The 20872-nt window shown below is 57.8% G+C and overlaps 1 protein-coding gene across 1 annotated transcript; it reads left to right on the forward strand.

The window, feature by feature from the left end:
- The first annotated feature begins 3930 nt into the window (after nt 1-3930).
- Nucleotides 3931-18268, forward strand: IFT27 (intraflagellar transport 27). Its single transcript, XM_075552689.1, has 7 exons — nt 3931-4336; nt 9266-9345; nt 9611-9670; nt 11281-11340; nt 12992-13109; nt 13855-13964; nt 18036-18268. Exons 1-7 carry the CDS (start codon nt 4303-4305, stop codon nt 18132-18134), a joined length of 561 nt encoding a protein of 186 aa, XP_075408804.1. The 5' UTR covers nt 3931-4302; the 3' UTR covers nt 18135-18268.
- The last annotated feature ends 2604 nt before the right edge of the window (nt 18269-20872 follow it).

A 20872-nucleotide genomic window follows, 5' to 3' on the forward strand; every position in this document is an offset into this window, starting at 1 on the left:
TTGTAAAGCAGAACATTGTTCCAGGCTATTATTCAGATAACGGCAATTGCACCTGTTTGTAAGAATCTATTTGTGGCTCTTGAACAGTGTTTAACTTGGGAAGGACAGGAGTGGACAAAGTTTCCATCTGAAAACTTTGCAGGCCCCTGTTCTGGACAACTCGAATTGAGCTTTGCTCAGAAGTCAGGATTATAGCCTTGACACCCATTAGCAGAGTACATTAGCCATGTGTGTGTGTGTGCGTGTGTGTGATCACACCCTGCACAAGGCTGGCGGCCACACGAGAGCACAGAACATAGAGAACGTTCCAGGCACTGAGGGCTGAGTGGGTGAGGACGTATCACTGCACAAGGAAGATCCGCTCTGCCCTCTCTGCTTCAGCCGGAGGAACCACCAAGCCCACGGGGTCGATTCTGCCTCCCAGCAACCCCGCATGGGCACAGCTGGGCTCCCTGGGGGTTTCAACAGCTGACCTTTCTGCAGGAGATCGCCAGGCCTTTTTCCCGGTGACCAGACAAGTCTGGGTGGACTCCTCCCACAAACCTATAGACTTGCAGCCGGGCATATTGCCCATCGGCTCCAGTCAGGGACGCCTGAGAAGGAAGGGGGAGGGCCCGGCCACAATAGAGGGTCACTAGGGGTCAGAATCGACTCAGGTAGCCGTGGGTGGGTCTGGTTTCGTAGACAGACCCTGAAGACCAAGGGAGAGGTACACCTCTTCTTGTTCCCACACTCACTGCTGTTGATTGAAGACCTGCTCCAGCCCAGGCATTCCCACCCTCCCCTCCTTCAGTCCTCACTCAAGGAAGGGAGCTGCATTAGGGTCAGTCTTTAAAGAGGAGGAACTGGGCTCAGGGTGAGGTGACCAGCCTAGGCCAGGATGAGGGAGCCCCCAAGAAGTGGACAGATATCTACTAGGCTTTGATTAAGGGCTATGCATATCCTCGACCACAGGTTGGGCAGTCAAGGACTTTTATGCTGTACCTGGTATGCAGTCTGAGGTCCACAGAAAACCCAAAAACCAAACTCACTGCCATCGAGTTGATCCTGACTCATGGAAGACCCTATGGGACAAGGTTTCTGAGCCTGTTATTCTTTATGGGACAAGAAAGACCCACCTTTCTCCCTCAGAGCTAGGTGGCGGTTTTGAACCGATGACCTCAAGATTCGCAGACCAATGTGTAACCACTAATCCACCAGGGCGCCACAGAGTATGACTTCCAATTCAAGTCCAGCAGCTCACCCTCATCCAAGTTGCTTTTGTCTGCTCCTTGGTGGCGCAGTAAGTTATGTGTGGGGCTGCCAACCAAAAGATCAGCAGTTCAAATCCACCAGTTGCTCTGCCACAGAAAGATGAGGCTGCTTCTGGAAAACTTACAGCCTCAGAAATCCTCTACCCTATGGGGCTGCGATAGTCGGATCAACTAGTTGGCAATGAGTTTGGGTTTTTCATTTTAAAGTTCACATAAGACGTGTGTATCTTGTAGAAAGAAAATGTTTTGAAAATGATGATGGAAATATAAGTACAAATGTGCTTGACACAGTGGATGGATGTGTGGATTGTGATAAGAGATGTAAGAACCCTCAATAAAATGATTTTTTAAAAAAAAGCACAGCCCATCCAAAATAAATAAAAATGAAACTGGTTATTTGGGGGTAATCTGTGTGTAAAATGTACTGATATAGAGTATAATTTATGATCACTCAAAAAACATCTGTAAGATCTCTTGGGAGAAGCCTGGTGGTGCTGTGGTTTAGGCATGGGACCACTAAGCACAAGGTCTGCTGTTCAAATCCATCAGCTGTCAGCTCCAGGAGTGCTTAGATCTTGGAAACCCTATACAGAGTCACTAGGAGCCCAACTGGACTCGCCGTCTATGGGAGTTGGATGATTGTATGTCCATGAGACACTCCTGGCTATGGGTGGAGTGAAGTCCGTCAGTCAAGTGGTAACTGAATGACACCCCCTTGGGGGTGTGGCCTTTTGAAAGAGAGTGAAGGATTCTGGGAACTGCTTCTCTCTGCCACTCTGCCTTCCTCCTCCCTGGGACTTCACTGGGACTCTGTGTCTGCCTCCAGGGGTGGCCTCCTGTGGGCCGCCCAACCCCGAGAGCTGTCAGTACCCTGTGAAGCTTCCACAGACCTTGGGCCCACGTGACTCTGCACCCACTGGCTTGTGATCTCCCTGCTTCACCTCCTGGCAGGATCAGCTTGCGGCTCCATGAGTCCACCAAAGAGGACCAGCTAGAATCCGATCTGCGGACTTGAGTTGAACTCGGCTGGGTCAAAGTTGCTTTTGAATATAAAGTTCTTTCTTGTACATAGATATGCATATCACTGGTTTCTTTCTATAGACAGCCCGGCCCAACACAATGGCAGTGGGGTCTTATTTTGTACTGATCTTTATAAGGTTGCTAGGGGGTATAAAGGAGCCCTGGTGATGCAGCAGGTTAAGCAATAGCAAGGTCAGCAGTTCGAATTCACCAGCTGCTCTACCAAAGAAAGATGAGGCTGTCTAGCTCCTGTAAAGCACCCCAGTCTCTGAAACCCCGTGGGTTGGTTCTACATTGTTCTGTAGGGTTGCAATGAGTCAGAATCAACTTGATGGAGGGAGTGTGGATTATCAAGAGCCCTCTAGACTCGCTGGGTTATACATTGGGCAGCTAACCACAAGGTCAGCAGTTCGAACGCACCAGCTGCCTTTGAAGAGAATGATACGACTTCCCACTTCTTCAAAGGTTTTGTTTCAGAAATTCACAGGGACAGTTCTTCAGCCATACAGGGCCGCCTGATAAACGGAGAAAAGGTTGAAGTTGTCAAGGATTGCATCTTGCTTGGATCCACACTCAGTGCTCATGGATGCAGCAGTCCAGAGATCAAATGACGCATTGCGGGGGGTACATCTGCACAAGTCCTCTCTAAAGTGGTCAAAAGGAAGGGTGTCACTTTGAGGTGGCATTTTCAATCACCACATGTGCATATGAAAGCTGGACATTGAATATGGAAACCTGAAGATGAATAGATGTAGCTGAATTGTGGTGCTGGAGAAGAATATTGAAGTATTGACCATGGAAAGGACAAACGTCTGTACTGGAAGAAGTAAGGCCAGAGTGCTAGGCTTACAGACAAGGATGGCAAGGCTTTGTCTTACATATTTGGATATGTTATCAGGACAGGCCAGTCCCTGGAGAAGGACACCATGCTTGGGGAAGTGGAAGGGCAGCGAAAAAGAGGAAGTCTCTCAATAAGATGGATTGACACAGTGGCTAAAACAATGAACTCAAACATAAGATTCTGTTCTACATAGTTCGCTGAGTCGGAACTGACTCAGAGGCAGTGAGTTTGGTGCGGTTCGGTTATAAAGTGAGATTTCTTCGAGGTGTGCAGAACAAGGGCTGGATTTCCTGAGACTCCTTAGGGACGCGATCCTCGCGATTTGGGAACTGGGGAAGCAGCAAAAACCCTTCTGAAATCAAAAACGTTCCAAAGTCCGACTTTAGCAACTGCAGCCTCATCTACTGCGCAGGCGCCATACTACAGCCAGTGGGCGCGCCAGCACCCTCCTGGGCGAACCCACTCCCGGAGGAAGAGGGGGTGCGTGGGGTGCAACAACCCCTACCACCCAAAGATGGTGCCGGCCAGCCGCTGGCCAATCCCCAAGCCCGTTTGATCACTTCTCGGCCAGCCTAGGCGACCTTGGCGGATCTTTCCCCTGGACTTTCCGGAGAGCGAGGGTGGGAGACAGCAATGATTGACACTTCCTCTGTAACCATTTGCCAAGATGGATGGTTGAAGAGCAGATATTGCACCCAATTGCCTTACAGGAATGGCTCTAAGCCCCGCCCTCTTCTCACCATTGGCTGGCTGAGAGACCTGTGTGGGCGTGGACTCTTGGTAGTAGCCAATCAAAGTTCAGAAAGGGTGGGAAGAGGCGGGGTAGGGAAGATGGTTGCCTGGTGAGCGCGTCCAGCCGCTGTGCTTGAGACAAGAGTGGTGGCTGGTGGCCCTTCCTCGCTGGACTGTCTGTGCTGGACCTGAGAGACTGGACTGGGGCGGCAGTTGCGTCGCTTCGCGTGCACCTTTCAGGCTGCCTTCCAAAGCTTTGAACTGGACCCTGGAGCTCTGCCTGCGGGACTAGTGTCCACTATTCGCTCCCTCCTGCACCCCATCCCCGTGCCCGCCCGCGGTCCCCGGCCCCTGAAGAGCTAGTCCTAGCCCTGTCCTTTCCCTGGCTGGCCCAGGGCCTCCGAAGCTACCCCGGCCGCGCCTGCGGGGTGTGGTTGGTGGCGGTGGTTGGTTGCCATGGTGAAGCTGGCCGCCAAATGCATCCTGGCAGGTGAGTGTGAAAACCTGCAGTCAACACCGGAGCCCTGAGTCGAGAGGTTTTTTTCTTCTTCTTTCACTTTCTTGTCTCTCCTCCTCTCCCCTTTCTGCTCCCAGACGTGAGCTAATGCAATCTCTGATAGCGTCGGTTTCAGTAGGTGCGGGGGAATTCTCTCCTGGCCCTCGCACGTGCGACCCCCTGCGCCCTATCATTCCCCATCGCTGGAGCAGATGCGCGGGAAGAACTCAGGCTGAGCAAATCGGAACCGTGGGCCCATGAAACCATTTGCCCCGACCTCAAGCCCCCACTTGCCCTTGGTATGGACTAGTTCACTCGTGTGCGCTGCGTTGCGGGCCTGGGACTTTTCAGAAGCAGATTGCCAGGCCGTACTTCTGAGCTGCTTCTGGGATGGTTCAAGTTGGTGGCTGAGCCCGTAACCACCTGCTTGCGCCACCAGGCCCTTCCCATAGTGGGGCCACCAAGGACTTTGCTAGCCATTGCTTAGGGGACTTCCCGGAACCCCACCCCACCCCCTGATGGCAGGGATTGTGGTGGTGGTCACATTTTATTTTGACCCACGGCGACGCATGGGTGCAGGGTAGAACTACTCCACAGGTTGTAATCCTTTAGAAACAGATCACCAGGACTCTAACGAGGTGCTTCCTGGCAGCGGTGTGGTGTGAGGTGTCAAACTGCCCACCCTTTGGCTAGTAGCAGGCTTACCCCAAACCCCATTACCATCAACTTGAGGTTAATGGAACCACCCACCTTGAGGCTGGCAGTCCCGGGTGCACCCGACAGCACCACCGGGCCACCTTAGAAAGCGGGCTAGAAGACAAGAAATGCCTGGCAAGACAGAACGTGGGTCTGCAGAACTCGGGTCTGGTATTGCAGCGCGGAGCCGAGAAGGCCGGATATAGAACAGAGGGGCACAGTGGATGTTGAGAGGGCCCAGGGATGGTCGGAGGTGAAATCCAGGTCCTGGAGAAGGCTGGTGACAGCAGGCATGGAGCAGGGCATCTGGGTGACCAGGCATGAGGACCCCACTGCAGACCCAAGTTTGGGTGAGGGTCAACATGCCCATGGAAACACCCCCCCCACTCGATACACAGAGAAGCTGGGGAGTGGCACCCTGGATAACGAGGGACACTGGGACGGGGTCAGTGTCAGAGCACCCAGTCAGCAAGGTAAGCACAGGCTGACATGTGCTTACTACTCCCTGGTGAAGTTTTTTTTTCTTTCTGTTTTTCACATTAAAGATGTAATGAAGCCCAGGTGGAATTGTTCACAGCTGAGGAGTCAATAAGCACAATCAAGCCCCTGCTTACCTGGTGTATTGGGTGATCTACCCCTGGATGCATTAGGTAAATCCACTGCATAAGACCACTTTGGAGTGTTGAAGAGCAAGGGTGTTCCTTTGAGGACTTAGGTGGGCCTGACTCAGGCCACGGTATCCTCCATCGCCTCATATGCATGTGGACGTTGGATGCTGAATAAGGAAGCCCGAAGAAGAATCGATGCATTTGAATTGCGGTGCTGGAGAGGAATATTTAAAGTACCGTGCACTGCTGAAAGGACAGACAGATGTTTCGGAAAAAGTACAGCCAGAGTGCTCTTAGAGGCAAGGGTGGAAAGACTTTGACTTAGCATACTCCGGACATGTCAGCAGAGACAAACCCTGGAAAAGAACGTCATGCTTGGTAAAGTGGGGGTGGGGGCAGCGAAAAAGAGGAGACAGGTGGAGGTATAGGAACAGTTGTGAAGATGGTGCAGAATCGGGTAGTAGTCCTTCTGTTGGACACAGGGTCGCTTTGGGTCAGAACGGATTCAGTGGCACCTAACCACTACCAACCCCGGATGCAGGAGCCCAGGGGCATCACAGTTAAGAGCTCAGCTGCTCACAGGAAGGTGGGCAGTTCAAAATCCACTAGGTGCTCTGCAGGAGAAAAGCCCCAGCAGCCTGCTTCTGAAGGTGCTTAAACCTCACTCACTGCCATCAAGTCCCTTCCAACTCGGTGACCCTGTAGGACAGGGCAGAACTGCTGCTGTGAGGGCCCGAGGCCGTGACACCTTGCAGGAGTAGAAAGCCTCCCTCACCGTTCTCCTGAGGAACAACTGGTGGTTTACGAGGGTACCCAAAACAAACCAGAATTGTCCTGGGGCAGAGCGGAGCTTTCGTGATGCGCATCTTTCCCACTAGCTAGGCGAGCATTGAGCAACTCCTCCGAGTCAGTGCACCCAGTGGCGTCGCCTGGGAAGGTTCTCTCTGTTCACGGTGAATTTTTTCGAGAAAGCAGTTTTGCTCAAACCTCATTGTTTGGGATGGCCGGTTTAAGAGAACAGTATGCAGCTGTGACATTCTGTTTCCTGCTCGGGAAAAATGCCGCAGAAACTGTTTTGATGTTGAACACAGCTTACAAGGACAGGGCTATGGGGAAAACTCAAGTGTACAGACAAGTGGCTTCCTTGCTTCAAAAAAAGGTGAAATGTCTCCTTGTGGGCGGAGATGTGGGCAAGAACGAGTGTGATAGGGGACAGCTCCCTTGGTCCCAGAGGGCTTTGCAGCCCATAATAGCTCGGGTAGCCACAGCATGGTTTTCAAGAGAAGCTTGTAGGTGGGATAATGTCAGAATGGGAAAACGTGAGCTGAGAAGGCAAGGAGGGGAGCCAAGTGCCCTGCAGAGACGCAGAACTGCACCAGGATGCCAGGCGCAGGGCCACAGCATGAGGGGCACTGCGCAGAGGACCCTGAGGTGAGAGAGAGAACCCTCAGGGGGAGCAGGTCAGAGCAAGTCCCCCCAGGGACTGCATCCAATGGAGGCTAAGCCACAGGTGGCAAGGTGGGAAGCGCTCGGAGGAGCCCGGTGGGCACCATGGTGAAACTCTCAGCTGCCCAGAACACGGGCTGTTCAGACACCCCCCCCCACACACAAAGATGAGACAGGCTGCTCCTGTGAAATGTGCAGCCTCGGAAACTCAGGGAGCAGGGCCCCCACTCCGTCCCGGCATGGCCCCAGTTGGGATCAACACCACGACAGAGCACAGGGAGCAAGGAGAGGCCCAGGAGCAGCCCAAGTCAAATCGCGCTCTGAAAGTTCAGGCCTTGAAGACAGTGGCCTAACCCTTGGGTTCTGGGGGAGGCACTAAAGTACGAGGTGAAAAAGGAGCCCCGGAGCACTAGGTGTTGGCTGCTGTCCTCAAGGTTGGTGGTTCGAACCACCCAGTCACTCCTCCAGAGAAAGATGAGGCAGTCTGCTCCCATTGAGACAGTGGTTCTCAACTTTCCTCATGCCAGGACCCTTTCATACAGTTCCTTGTGTGGCGGTGACCCCCCCCCAACCATAACAATATCTTCGTTGCTACTTCATCACTGTCATTTTGCTACTGTGATGAATCGGGCGACCCCCATGAAAGGGTCATTCGACATCCCCCACCCCCCAAGGGGTCGCGACCCACAGGTTGAGAACCACTGCTCTAGAAAGACAAAACCAACCTCCCTCAACTGTGTGCCAAATGGAACCGCACATCCAGAAGGAATTTCCTAGCAATAAGACACCCCAGGCCAGTCCAACTCAAGGGCGTAAGTGTGATGCCAGGCAGGCCCTCTTCAGAAAGGGGAGCAGGAAGCAGGGGACCACAGGCCGGCGGGCACAGAGTGGTGTGGCTCCACGTTCAACGGAAATGTGGCAGGGGCCAACAGCTCTCCGGGTCAGGCAGTCCACCAGGGCCATCCCTGGAGGCAGGCGGAGAGGCCACACTCTCAAGGTTGTCAGGTTGGGCTCCACCCCTGCACTTCCATACAAAATGCAAGCTGACATGCAATCAGCCCGCTACCACACCAGCCTCGGGACCCTTCAGAGCCGTGTTTCCCAGATGGGCAGTACCCCCTGCCCAGGGATGCTGGAACCCTGGTGGGGATTGGGAAAGCAGATTACTGATACGTTTTCCTGGGTTATATAGGCTATAGTACAAATGTTTTTATTTGTAATTTTTTTTCTTCCCCTGAAAAGGTAGATGTAGGTCAAATAATTTGGGAAACGTATGGGCTAGAGGAGGGGACGGGGGACCTTGGTCCTCCCAAGGTCCATTTGAATACTGATACTGATCACACCAGTGGACCATATAAAATAAAGAGCTTAAAAATTGGCCTGCTGGATTTGGTTAACCCTTGCACATACGCAGCCCTCCTGTTAGGCGGGAAGTGCTGGCCTGTGGCGAGGTGGGTGAGGTTAGCTGGTACTGGAGGTGACGAGGGCCTTATTGGGCCGGGCGTTCCCCAGCAGGTACAGGGACCAAGGACCTCTGAGAAGCACACTGGGAGGTGGGGGAGCTCAGAGGAGATGATTGCAGGGGTGCATTGGCAGCAAGGGCCCCAGAGGGACAAGGCATGAGTGTAAGAGACACCCCCCACCCCCACGCAGCGGTGGGCTTCAGCATGGTGAAGCCAGCATCCACCTACTTGCTTCCCAGAAAGGCAGATCAAGAAGCACTCCTCACCTCCCCTCTCCCCTACTCCCACCCCTGCAAAATAGTAGTAATAATAAGTTTTCTGGCGGAAACCACACTCAGACTGGCTCAGCTGGTCCCAGAGGCTGCCCCACCTCTTCACCTGTGACACTGGAGGCTCAATCTGGGTTTAAGCAGGTGTGCTCCAGGCTCGGCGGCCAGCAGGCTCGGTTTCTGGTACTCTGATGCCCCCGGTAAGCTCTGGTCATCTCCACGGTCGATTCTTCCTGATGGAAGGATTAGCCTGGCAGCTCAGGCCACCATGGCCGGCCGGTGTCCTCAGAGGCTGCCGCGCGCCCACGCACACACCGCCCCCCAGGGCAAGGAGGCCTCCCCTGGAAGCTGGCGCTCCGGCCTGGCCTCTAGGCTGCCGTTCTGTCCCAGAGGCTCTCACGGCCCACCAGGACCAAGGTCGTGTTCTCTTCCTCCCCCCAGGGGACCCAACCGTGGGCAAGACCGCCCTGGCACAGATCTTCCGCAGCGATGGGGCCCATTTCCAGAAGAACTACACGCTGGTGAGCTGGGGGCCCACCATGGCGGGGGCTGAGACCACCTGGGAGGGCATTCCCTGGGAGCTGCACGGGCCATCTATGGATCCCCCCGACTGGAGCCCCGATGTGGTCCGTGGACGGGGTGCAGTGAGGGAGGTGGTGCCTCCCAACTTGTCTCTCCAGAAGTGAGTATGCTACACGGACACAGAGGCCCGGGGTTCCCTGTGCTCTCCTGTGCACCCGCCCCACCAGGCCCCCTGATGTGTATGCTCTTGGTTTTCCCTGGCAGACCACGGGCGTGGATTTGGTGGTGAAAACGGTTCCAGTCCCGGACACGGGCGACAGTGTGGTGAGTGTGCTGGGCTTGGGCCCAGGGTGGGGCGGCAGGAGGACCTTCAGAAATGAGGCTGAGCCTTTGACATGACACCATGGAGTCCGGGGGTGGTGGGGGTGGGGTGGATAGGTGGGCTTCCCAGGGAGGGGCCGAGTATTGGAAGACTAGCCGGGCCTGGCCCTCCGGGAACCAGTAGCTGCTACCAAGGTTCTTCCCCGGGTCCCTGTGGATACTCGTTGGTGTGCAAGCTGCCAGTGTCCACGTCCTGCCTGGTGCAGCCAGAGCGCTCCTGAGAGGCAAGGGCGGCGAGGCTCCACCGCACGTACAGTGGATGCGTGGTCAGGAGACACCAGTCCCCGGAGAAGGACGTCATGTTTGGTAAAGTGGAGGGCCATCGATAAAGAAGGCCCTGAGGGAGATGGGTGGACAGTGGCTGCAACAATGGGCACGGGCATAAGAACACTTGGGAGGATGGCGCAGGACCGGGCAGTGCTTCGCCCTGTTGCACTAAGGGTTGCTATGGGTTGGGGTGACTTGACAGCTCCTAACAACAGATTCTTCAAGAGAAAGGTCCACCTCCAAGCCATGTAAGCACCCCAATACTGTAAGGAGGGTTGCAACAAGGACTCGGGACCAGTCGGGTCTGAGACTCACAAGCCAGCGAGGGGGAGGGGGCCCCGGGCAGGGGTGCAGTGCCGAGGTCAGACTAGAGAAGATAGGGGTGTGGACATGGCCGGGCGGGTCAACCCTGCCCTCTGTCAGGCCATGTCCACCGTCCCAAACAAGGCCACACTGCCCTGTGTGAACCACCCTGCCCGGGCCAGCTCTCCGGCCACCTTCACTATAGAGTGGTTTGAAGATGGACCAATCATTGTGACAAGCAGGTTGCAGCATGACCTTCCAGAAACGGGGGTGCTCGCCTGCCTGTGCAGCCTTCTGCCCTGCCAGCCGGGAAGGCAGCCGGTGCCCGGGGATTCTGCCTCGGGGGCAGGAGAGGGGCATGCTTGCACGGCGCTGAGGGAACGGAGGGGGGGCTGAGATGCCCTTCCGAGTGCAGGCAGGGTTCCCGAGACCCCCGAGAGCCCACCGCCCCACCCAGCCTGCGGTTCCCCAGAGAGAGGGGCTTTGCACATGCTTTTCTCTGAAGTCTTGACTCACGTGTCCCGTGCTGGTGGCTCACGTTGCTCTGTGTCCGAGTGGGCGTGCACCTGACACTGACCGTTTCAGCGTTTTCGCACATTCAAGGTCGTCCCTGGCCCTGCGTGGTTCGAGCTGTCACCCCCTGCCCCATTTCCGAGTGTCTCCACCCACCAGGCCCATACCTGGCTACAAGTCGGACTGCTCACTGGAAGGTCAGCAGTTCAACACCACCAGCTGCTCCCGGGAGACAGATGAGGCTAGTCTAGGAAACCCACCGGGCCAGTTCTCTGTCCTGCAGGGTCACTGTGAGTCAGCATGGACTCTCGACGGCAGTGAGCGTGAGAGCTGTGTACTACAATGGACAGCCTCATCCTTCTCACATGGAGTGGCCGGTGGGCTTGAACTGCTGACCTGGCAGCCCCAAACCTGTGTTGACTCCATGGCCTGAGTTTCCCACCACCCAGGACGTGCCTTTCTGATTCTAGGAGCTCTTCATTTTTGACTCCGCTGGCAAGGAGCTGTTTTCCGAAATGCTGGATAAATTGGTAAGTAGAGGAAGGGTCCTTTTCCTGACCCCGCCCCTCTCCGCCTGCACTTGCACAGCGTACCTGTGTGGGCAGCGGGCTCAAGAGGTCACTGCAGCACAGATGTGTAGGAAGACCCCCGGCCTCCTCCCAGCCTTGGCACGGGTGGCCAGGTGGCAAGTAGAGGGGGCCTGGTGCATGAGGCCCTCCCTCCCCAGTTCTGGACGAGCCAGGTGTCAGTGTGCCTGAAGCTGACGACTCCAGAGCCCTGTACCCCCTCCCTGTCTGGGGCTCCTGTCTTCTGAGCCCCCTCTCCACCTACCTCATAGGACATCATCAAGTTCTGTCCCCCCCAACCCCCACCACCCCCTGGGAGTTCCCAGAAATAAAATCCTGAACCTGTGCTATCAGGTCAGTTTGGGCCCGCAGTGCCCCGGGGCACATGTCAGCCTAGACCTGTGCTCTATCGGGGGTTCTACTTTTACTGTTATGATTAACATGTACATCATATCATTCCACAATTCAATCATAGTTGCCACTGTGATCAGGTTCTAAATGTTCTTTTTCCACGTGGGCCCCTGGGCATCACCTCCCCTTCACCACCCCCTTCAGCCACTGAACCCCGCCTCCCCTGGAACCCCTACTCTGCCTGCTGTCTGTTGCCTCGTCGATCCTGGGGTTTGTTCCACGGGGTTTTAATGGCTGATTCTGGGGAGCAGGTCACCAGGCCTGTTTTCCTAGGCACTTCTCACCGGGTAGCAGCTGAGTGATCCAGGGGTCCAGAGGAGTGTAGTGAAGCACACTCTTCGGCCTGCCCACCCCTGGGGCTGCGGGCAGCAGGGCTGCCACGGGGACATCCCACTGGCCTCCCGCGTGGTGCCCAGTCACTTGGGAGCCAGCGTGCTGGGCCAGGGGGATTAGCCAGGGAGGTCCCAAGAGCTGATGGGCCCATGAGCTCATTAGGCTGAGCTGTCTGAGCCCCTACTCCCCACCCCACCCCCCAGTCGCTGGGAGCAGCCTTCTGACTGAAACTGCCCATCCTCCTTGTTATCGTCATCAGCATCGTGGTCTCTGCCCAAGAGGTGGCTCAGGCCATCATGTGTAGATAGATCCGTGATGCTTGCAAAGCACCTACTGTGTGCACGACCTGTGCCGGCTGCTACCCTGCTGTGACAGCCCACACCTGCCTCCCAGCTTCCTAGTCCCAGCCCATCCTGGGGCCTCTCTGGAGGCGGGGAGGCAGAGGCGTCTCAGAAGTTGCCAGGTGCAGGTGGACGGTGCTGAAAACAAGAATGTGCGCTTTGGAGACTGGTGGTTTAAATACCGGGTGCCATTTTGGTCTGCAATCTGCAGTGTCAGCCGTTAGAAACCTCCAGCCGTTCCGCGGGAAAAAGTCGGGGTTTTCTACTCCTGTGAACAGTCTCAGAAACCCACGGGGCAGGGCAGCCCCACCCTGTCCTATAGGCTCAGTGTGAGCTGGCATCGACTCGAGGGCAGTGGGTTTGGGTGTGCTGAGGTAGAGGTGGGCCTCTGACCAGGCCAATCACTGTGCAAGGAGCCAGGCGTCTCAGGCTGGGGACTCTGGCAGGGAGTGTGTCCTTGCGTCCTCAGGGACGCCCAGCATCTCTCTGCCCACAAGGCACTCACACACCCACCCTGTCCCTCTGCCCAGTGGGAGAGCCCCAACGTCCTCTGTCTGGTCTACGACGTGACCAACAAGCAGTCCTTCATCAACTGCAGCAAGTGGCTAGAGAAGGCGCGGGCGCAGGCCCCGGGCATCTTCCTCCCAGGTAGGCGCGGTGGGCAGGGGCGGCCGGACTTCTCACTGTGGGTCCAGCCGGAGGCGTCCCAGGCCTAAAGGGGGATGGCCGAGATTGTGTCCCCAGGTCAGCCACTGGGGTACAGTGGCCACATGCCTCTGGGTCTGTAAACTGGGAATAAATGCCACCCCCCACTGCAGGGTTGAGGGGAGTTTCAAGATGAGATCGAGGGCATTGCCATCCAAGTGGTCACTTGTGGAAAACAGGCCCCAGGGCAACCCTGCTGTCCCTTCTGCATGCAGGCCCTTGTATGGCTTCCGAGGGCAGCACATCGCAGACCAGGGAAAGGGACCCTTGGGAAGGCAGGGAAATCCACTGGGGCAGATGTGGCCCCAGCCCTGCCCCCCAGGCATCCCAGCCTTGGGTTAGCTTTAAAGCCTCACACACTAGGAATTGCAGTGGGGGTGTGCAGGAAAGTTGGGGCAGGGGTGTGGCTCCCCTAGCTTGCAGCCCCAAGTGCCCAGCTGGGCACATGGTAACTCTGGGGGCAAGGCTGAGCAGAGAGAGGAGGGTGTTGGGGCACAGCCTTGTCCCCCTGACCCCCACGGCATGGGGAGGGTGCAACACAGGAGCCTTAGAGGCAACAAGCCTATCTTGTGTGATGCTTCCTGCCTCCCCAGGCCTCCAAACTAGGGGGTCTGCTCTTTCCTCTCCCCGCCGCTTGCCCAGCCTCGCCATTAACCAGGATGCTCCCTGGCTCGCTCGTTCCCGGCAGGTGTCTTGGTGGGGAACAAAACCGACCTGGCCAGCCGACGCGAAGTAGAGGCAGCACAGGCCCGGGCATGGGCGCTGGGCCAAGGCCTGGAGTGCTTTGAGACATCCGTGGTAAGTCCGTCCCTGCCCCCATGCCCAGTGCCCAGTGCCTGGCCCGCACCTGCTGCAGGCAGCTGTCAGGGGAGCTGCATGCACAGGGCTGCTCTCCCCAACCTGCTCCGTCTGACTTAGACCGAGACCTGAGACAACCCAGCAGGTGTTTCCGCCAGGCTGAACCTCAGAAAGGAATGCAGGTGTATTGGCAGGAGGTGGTGCAGTGGTTACCTGTCGGGCTGCGAACTTCAAGGTCAGCCATTCAAAACCACCCGCCGCTCTCTGTTGGAGAAAGCCAGGGCTTTGTACACCTGTAAAGAGTCCCGGTCTCGGAAACTCATGGGGGCAGTTTGCCCCCATAGGTTTGCCGTGAGTCCGCATCACCTCGATGGCATTGCGTGGGGTTTTATTATCAAGCAACAGTGTGTTAGATCAAAGGAGCCCGGGGGCGGGAGTGGTGGGGGGGCATGGCGGATTCAGTGATGCACTGCAAAGTTTCTCCGAGGGAGAAAGACTGGGCCGTGGGCGCCCAGGAAGATGGACAGATCGGGGACCCAAAGACAAAAGCTGCCCGCGCCCGTGACCGCACAAGCCGAGTCAGGGGCCATTTGGAGATTCGTAACACCATTCACAGGCCTGCCCCGTCAAGCATTGAATTACCCCGCCCCCCACCACCACGTAACAGCGTACCGACCCTGTCGCGGTGCGGGTACGCTTGAGTTACAGTCTTGGAAGCCCACAGGGGCAGTTCTGCAGGACCCTGCCCTACAGGGTCGCTGTGAGTGGGACTCGGTGGCGATTTTGTTTTGTTCTGACCGAGAGGACTGGAACAGCTCTCTCTGGAGAGGCATATGAGGGTAGCTGGTGGGAGGGCTTCTCTGGCCTTGCACAGCCCCCGCCCCTGTGCCACGTGAATGAAGTGGGCACGAGCAGTCTCCTGCACGTGGGGCTTTTAAGCCCTGAGCCAAGTGGCACGCTCTCCTACCCTTCTGCCAGCAGCCCTGGGCCCCCTGCTTCCTCGGTTCCCATGGGAGACGAGGCCTTGGCCCAGTGTCCTGTAGCCCCCAGCCCGCTTGACAATTCACAGGAGCCCCAGCCCGCCAGCTTAGGCACTACTGGCTGCCAGGGCTTGGGTTGATATGCCGCTCAAGTGCCGCTGGGCCCCGGTAGCATCGGGTGCAAATTACGCCGGAGGAGGAGGCTGCGGCTAAGTAGTCGGTATTAACTGCAAAAGTTAACTAGTCCCCTCTGAGTTGCTGCCAACAGGCAGGGCGGTTAAGAAAGCTGTAATTAAAAAGGAAATATAGCCAAATGTGGCTGGAGACGCAGCCAAGGTCCCGTGCCAGGCCCATGTGGCCACCGCCTGCTCCAGCAGCCAGTCACCCTGCTGGCCCGGGCAGGGCTGGTGCAGCCCCCTGATGCTCCAGCCCCTCGCTGTTCAGGCCTCACAGGCCCAAAGGAACGCCTTTCAGCAAACAGCTGAAGCCACTCAAAGAAAGGCTCGCGAAGACGTGCCGTGCCAGAGCCACACGTTGACGAAAGAGCCACATGAGCCCCTGGGGAGGCCAGGGGCACAGGCCCACTGTAGGCTTTGCCAGTTTCATTGCCCTCACCACCGACCCAGGAGCCCCGGTGGCCTATCGAGTTACACACCAGGCTGCTGACAGCAAGGTCAGCGGTCTGACACCACCTACCACTCCAGAGGAAGAAAGACCTGGCTTTCTACTCCCATAAAAAGTGACTGTCTCTGACCGCCCAGGGGCCCTTGTCTGAGTCGGATTGGACCCCATGACCAGGAGAACAGTTGGGCCTGGCCCTGTTGATAGGGGGTCAGCAGGCTCCCGGAGGTCATGTCGCCCGCCCCGGTTGCACAGCTAATGGGGGTGAGAACCAGGACTGCCCAGCTTCCAATCCAGCGCCTTCTAAAAGGGGGCCCCAGCTCGGGCCTCCCACAGACTTCTTCTTTGCGTCTCTCTCCCTTCTCTCGCGTTCATGTTCTCTGCAGCCGCTCTCCAGAGGTTTCCATGGTGTGCAGGTGAGGGTGGTCGGTTCTTTCAGAATAGGGGCCCGTGATTGGCAAGCCTCAGAACGCAGGCAAAAATGCTTTCGTTTGCACGCGCTATTTCCAGAGCTCTCCGTGGGGCCTGCCTGAGGCACGCCTGCTCCAATGCCAGACTCTCTATGCTGCGTTTTCCCGAGATCTTGCTTTGAAGAGCTTTAGAATTCAGTTGGAAGTGTGTGTGCGTGCCTCTGCTGTCATCGCGTTCCACTCAACACTTAACCAGACGTTCAAGTGATGTGGCGCTTCGCTGCCAGACATTTCCATTATGCTCAGAGCACGACCAGGTGCCTGGCCGGCCTGAGAGTGCCAATCTCAGGCACTCTGCAGATCAACAGCCCAGCCACCAGCCAGCCCGCCCCTTGCTCCGCTCACTCAGCAAAGCACTCCTCCCCGGGCGTTGCCTGCCCCTGATCTTAGCCACTGACTTCCTTGGTTGTGCCATTTCTCTGCCTAGAAAGTTCTAGTCATCTTCTCCACTGAATGCGTGCCCTTTCGCCTGCTCCTGGAACCGGTGGGCGGCGGTGGAAGGGAGCATCTGGACTCTAGGCGCAGCCACTTTTAACAGGGCCCGCCAGTGGTCACCTGGCAGGGGTTGGTTACCTTCTGGCCAGGTGAGTGCCACAGCGCCCCCGTGTGGGCAGAGGCGAGCCGCTCCAGTGGTGTGCACAGCTGTGGCCTTGAAGAAGCACAGCTGCCCAGGCCTGGCTCAACCCACCGCCCTCTCAGCTGGAGGTCTGAAGCACTTAACCACCTGTGCTACCGGGGACCGGGGCCCCAGGCAAAGAAAACACACTGAACTTGGTGGCCCGTGGCGCCCACTTCCGTTGGGAAAGCCGCCTTGCCTGTCTAGTTGGCTGGGGGGCCTTTCTCGGTCTCCTGTCCAGCCTACACATTAGCCGCTGCCCCAGCAGCGCGAAGCCAGCACCTTTTACCTTCAGAGCCTGAGCCTGAGCAGCTGCTGTGAAAATAACACATTCCCCTGCCCATTCAAACCATTTAAATCCAGCCCCAACCACCCAGGGCCAGATGGAGAGCCTGCCCTCCTCGCCAACCGCTCAGAGAAACCCAGGGTGGGTCCCATAACCTCTGACCCTTCTCAGACACCCAGTCCTGGGGCCGGCCACTGGCCGGGGAAGGGGCGTCCGGCCCTGGGTGACCGTCACAAGACCAGGCATGGTTCAGCTTCAGAGCTCCTGATGCTCCATGGGGCTCCCGGCCACCATGAAGATGGACGGTGGCCAGACAAGGCCAGGCTGGCGTCTGAGGGGCTCTGAGCCAAGAAGGATGTGGACGAGGGCAGCTGTGCCTTGGCCAAGGCCCCGTGGTCGGGTGGGGGGCGGCTCACAGGTCGCCCCTCCTAGCGGCTGGCTGCCAAGTCCCTCTCAGGGAGTTCCAGACAGGTGCTCCTGCCTGGCCAGCCACTGGCCCCCAGCAATGGCTACAGCCTTGTAGTGGGACAGGGCAGTGCAGGCCACCTCTGGCAGCCCTGACCTTGGCTGGTGGCCTGATCCTTCCCAGCCACAGCTGGCTCCGGTCCCTCCAGTCCCAGGCTTTCTTTGGGACCCTTGCAGAGCCCGCAGTGAGGGCAAGCCACCCCCACCCCCCAAAAAAGATGCAGCCACACTGACAACATGAAGCTCTTCCTCCAGTCTTACCCCCCCCCACCCCACTCTTCATGCCCCAGGTGTGTGGGGCGTGGGGGCCCTTATTACCTGGCCTTTCCTCCGCAGTGTGGCTTTTCCCTTTGGGGCCATTAGAACTAAGCAAGAAAGAGTCTCGTTATAACTTCCTGCATCCACTTCACGAGAGAGGTTGAAGCCCCAGCCTGACAGACAGGCCGCGGACAAGTGACCTTAACCGCTCCCAACCTCCCTCTCCTCCTAACCCAGCTGGCTGGGGCCATGTGCCACCCCCAAGGGGTGTGACGCCAACTGGAGGGGCTCTGGGGGGGCGGGGGGGCGAGCCAGCGGGCTTCCTTCACCGGGGACAATAATAACCCGGCCCACTTCTCCCACTTCCCCCTGCAGAAGGAGATGGAGAGCTATGAAGCCCCTTTCCACTCTCTGGCCAAGCAGTTCCTCCACCTGTACCGGGAGAGGGTGGAAGCCTGCTACTCGCTGGCGTGACAGTGCTGGCTGCGCAGGAAGCTGGTGGGGCACCGGCTCCAGAGATGGAGGGAGACACTGGCCTCGGCTCCACCCCTCCCTGTGCCCCGACAGCACTCAGTAAAACCCGATAGAGTGTCACAGGGTGCCTCCTACCATGGTGTGTTGTGTTGTGTTTGTCGGGGCTGGGGTGGGGGGTACTCCGGGCCTCACTGTGCACACTGGTGGTAGGTGACAGCCAGTTCCAGAGTGACCCTGGGGCCAGGCTCAGGACATCAGCTGGTGGACCGGCCCCCGACAGAACAGATGTCTTATTCGGGTGGGTGGGCCCGGGTGGGTGGGCCCGGCTCCCGCTCGAAGGCATGCCGCACAATGGGGCTGCAGGACCAGGAAGAACCTTGGCTTAGGTACCCCAAGTTGGGATGCTCAGCTTGGAACTGGCATGCCCCTCTCCTTTCCCAGTGGTCCCCCACAGGGTTCTCTGCCAGCACCCAGCCTCACCTAGCTGCCGGGAACCAGGGGTGCCCAGACACTGCTACTCTCTTGAATGACCCTCCACTGGACAAGCTGGCTGGTCATCACGGTGCTGAGTCTGGCTCAATCCTGCCCTGCCCACTGCTGCCAGATTAATCTTCCTGAAAGGCACTGCTGACTCTGATGAAACCCCACAGGGGCCTCTCCAGCAGGCTGGCAGCCCAGGCCACCTCTCCTGCCCCTTCTCCCAGAGCCTCCTGCTCAGAGGGCGGGGGTGTCAGGGAAAGAAGCCAGCCTTGGGACCGCCCCTATAGTGCCTATGCAAAACGTGTTACAGGTACGTGCCTGACAGTGCTACTCTGACAAATGAGCAGCCGGCCAGGGATTAAGTGACCTTGCCAGGTTCCCAAACAAGGCAGGCCGAGCACGGCTCCTGGCTGCCACCGTTGTGCCCTGCCAGCCTGGCCGGGAGAGGCCACTCCAAGACTGCCTCTCCTGGCCCGACCCAGCCAGATTATCTGCCCCCAAGGCTTCCTGCTACTTCTCCAGGAGCTCGCTTATAGCCCCACGTCTCTCCGTGAGTCCCACCCCCAGCAAACACCCATCTGGGCATCCTCCCAAAGGGAAGACCCCAAACAAACATGGAGGGGACATGTCTGGCTCCCCTAGGACTGACAACGAGGACCCACAGCCGAGAACAAGGATGTGCTCAGGAATCGACGTGGCGAAGGAGATCCCAGAATGCTGGGGCCAGATCCCTTCCTAGCCAAACCCTCAGCCCGGGACCCCAGCACAGCCACCCTCTCTGGCCCTGTCGGGTGAGCGTTGAACCTCTCACCGCAAGGTTGGCGGTTCAAGGCCACCAGATGCTGAGGGAGAAAGCTGAGGCTATGGGCTCTCATAAAGATGGATAGCTTCAGGAATATCGGGCCGCCGTGGTGACCCTGGGTCCTGCACCGGGCTGCTTCATCACTGGGAGTAAGGAGGCTTTCTGCTCCCGTGGAGATTTAGTCCCGGCAGCCCACAGGGGCCGTCTTGCTCTGTCCTTGAGGAAGCACTGACTCGATCCCAGCGAGTGTGGGTCAGTTGGGTCAGACAGCAGAACCTCCCTGTTGGGGTTTCCCAGGCAGTTAACCTTTACGGAGGCAGACAGCCGCCTCGTCCCCCGAGTGGCTGGTAGGTTTGAACTGCCGACGTTTCGGTTAGTGGCTGAGCACTTGGCTACTGCACCATCTGGACTCCTCCCGCCCCCGCCCCGCCGTCCATCTGGTCTGGTCCTCCCCCCCCCCAGCTATCCTGTTTATATGAGAACATGAGTGGGAAGAGAGGGAGGGGCAAAACAGGGGGCGTGCAGTGGTAGGAGTGGCTGCCCATCCTGATCTGCCCCTGCCCGAGTCATCTTAAGGCTTGGGTGGGAGAGGGATTGCCTGCACCACCCTGGCAGGCTGCGCAGTGAAAGCCAGCAGGATGGCCTTGGGGTACCTGTCCCCCTGCACGGGGCCTGGAGAGGGGTTTCCGGAAAACCACCTGCCAGGTGCCCCCCACCTAGACTCCACATGACTCTCAGAGGGCTGGTCTTAGAGCCTTTTTCCCACAAAGGAACCCCCTCCTACCAGGGAAAAGCCACCCAGGGAGACAGGGCTCCTTCCCCAACAGCAATAGAGATCAGGACACACCAAGCCCGCCTGCTGGGCCCTCCAGCATCCAGGCAAAAGGGACGGTGGGGGGGGGGGGGGGCTCTCTCTCCTCTCCCCCACTCCCCAGGAGCAAGGAGATCTGCACCAAGATTGGGGGGCAGGAGGTGAGCTGGCTGAGGCTGAGGGCTGTCAGGCACCCAGCGGGAGGGAAGTCAGGAACTAGGCATTAAGGAAGCCTGGCACGTCCAGGTCCGCAGGAAACTGGATCCAAGGAAGGATGGGTTGGAGATGGTTTCTGCCACAACAGCCTGTGCCTCTCTGGGGGAGGGGGAAGAGGGACTGTGGGAAAACTGGGCGGTGAGCAAGGAAGGCCTCTGAGCTGAGAGCTGAAGGTTACCAAAGAGCCGGGCAGCGCAAAGGCCCTGAGGTGCAGCCAAGCGGGCAGACGCGGCCTGGCAACAGTCTGGAGATGAAGCAGGAGGGAGGGGGCAGAGGCCACTGGGGAGAATGCAGAAAGTCAGTGGTGGGCTGGGACAGACACCCCAGCCTATAGCCCCTCACAGAGCCCAGCACTGGTCTGGGGACCTAGGAAGTGTCTGGAAGCCCCAAGGGGTTGACACGAAGCCCTCAGGGGCTAAAGCAAAGGCT

Source organism: Tenrec ecaudatus, chromosome 6, assembly GCF_050624435.1.
Source record: "Tenrec ecaudatus isolate mTenEca1 chromosome 6, mTenEca1.hap1, whole genome shotgun sequence".
In the NCBI taxonomy this organism is placed as follows: Eukaryota; Metazoa; Chordata; class Mammalia; order Afrosoricida; family Tenrecidae; genus Tenrec; species Tenrec ecaudatus.

What these genes read in the sequence shown, in the direction of transcription:
- IFT27 (XM_075552689.1), top strand. Translation starts at nt 4,303, where the DNA reads ATGGTGAAGCTGGCCGCCAAATGCATCCTGGCAG. An exon ending in CGGACACGGGCGACAGTGTG is followed by an intron (nt 9,671 to 11,280) that starts GTGAGTGTGCTG and finishes TTCTGATTCTAG; the next exon opens with GAGCTCTTCATTTTTGACTC. An exon ending in CCCGGGCATCTTCCTCCCAG is followed by an intron (nt 13,110 to 13,854) that starts GTAGGCGCGGTG and finishes CGTTCCCGGCAG; the next exon opens with GTGTCTTGGTGGGGAACAAA.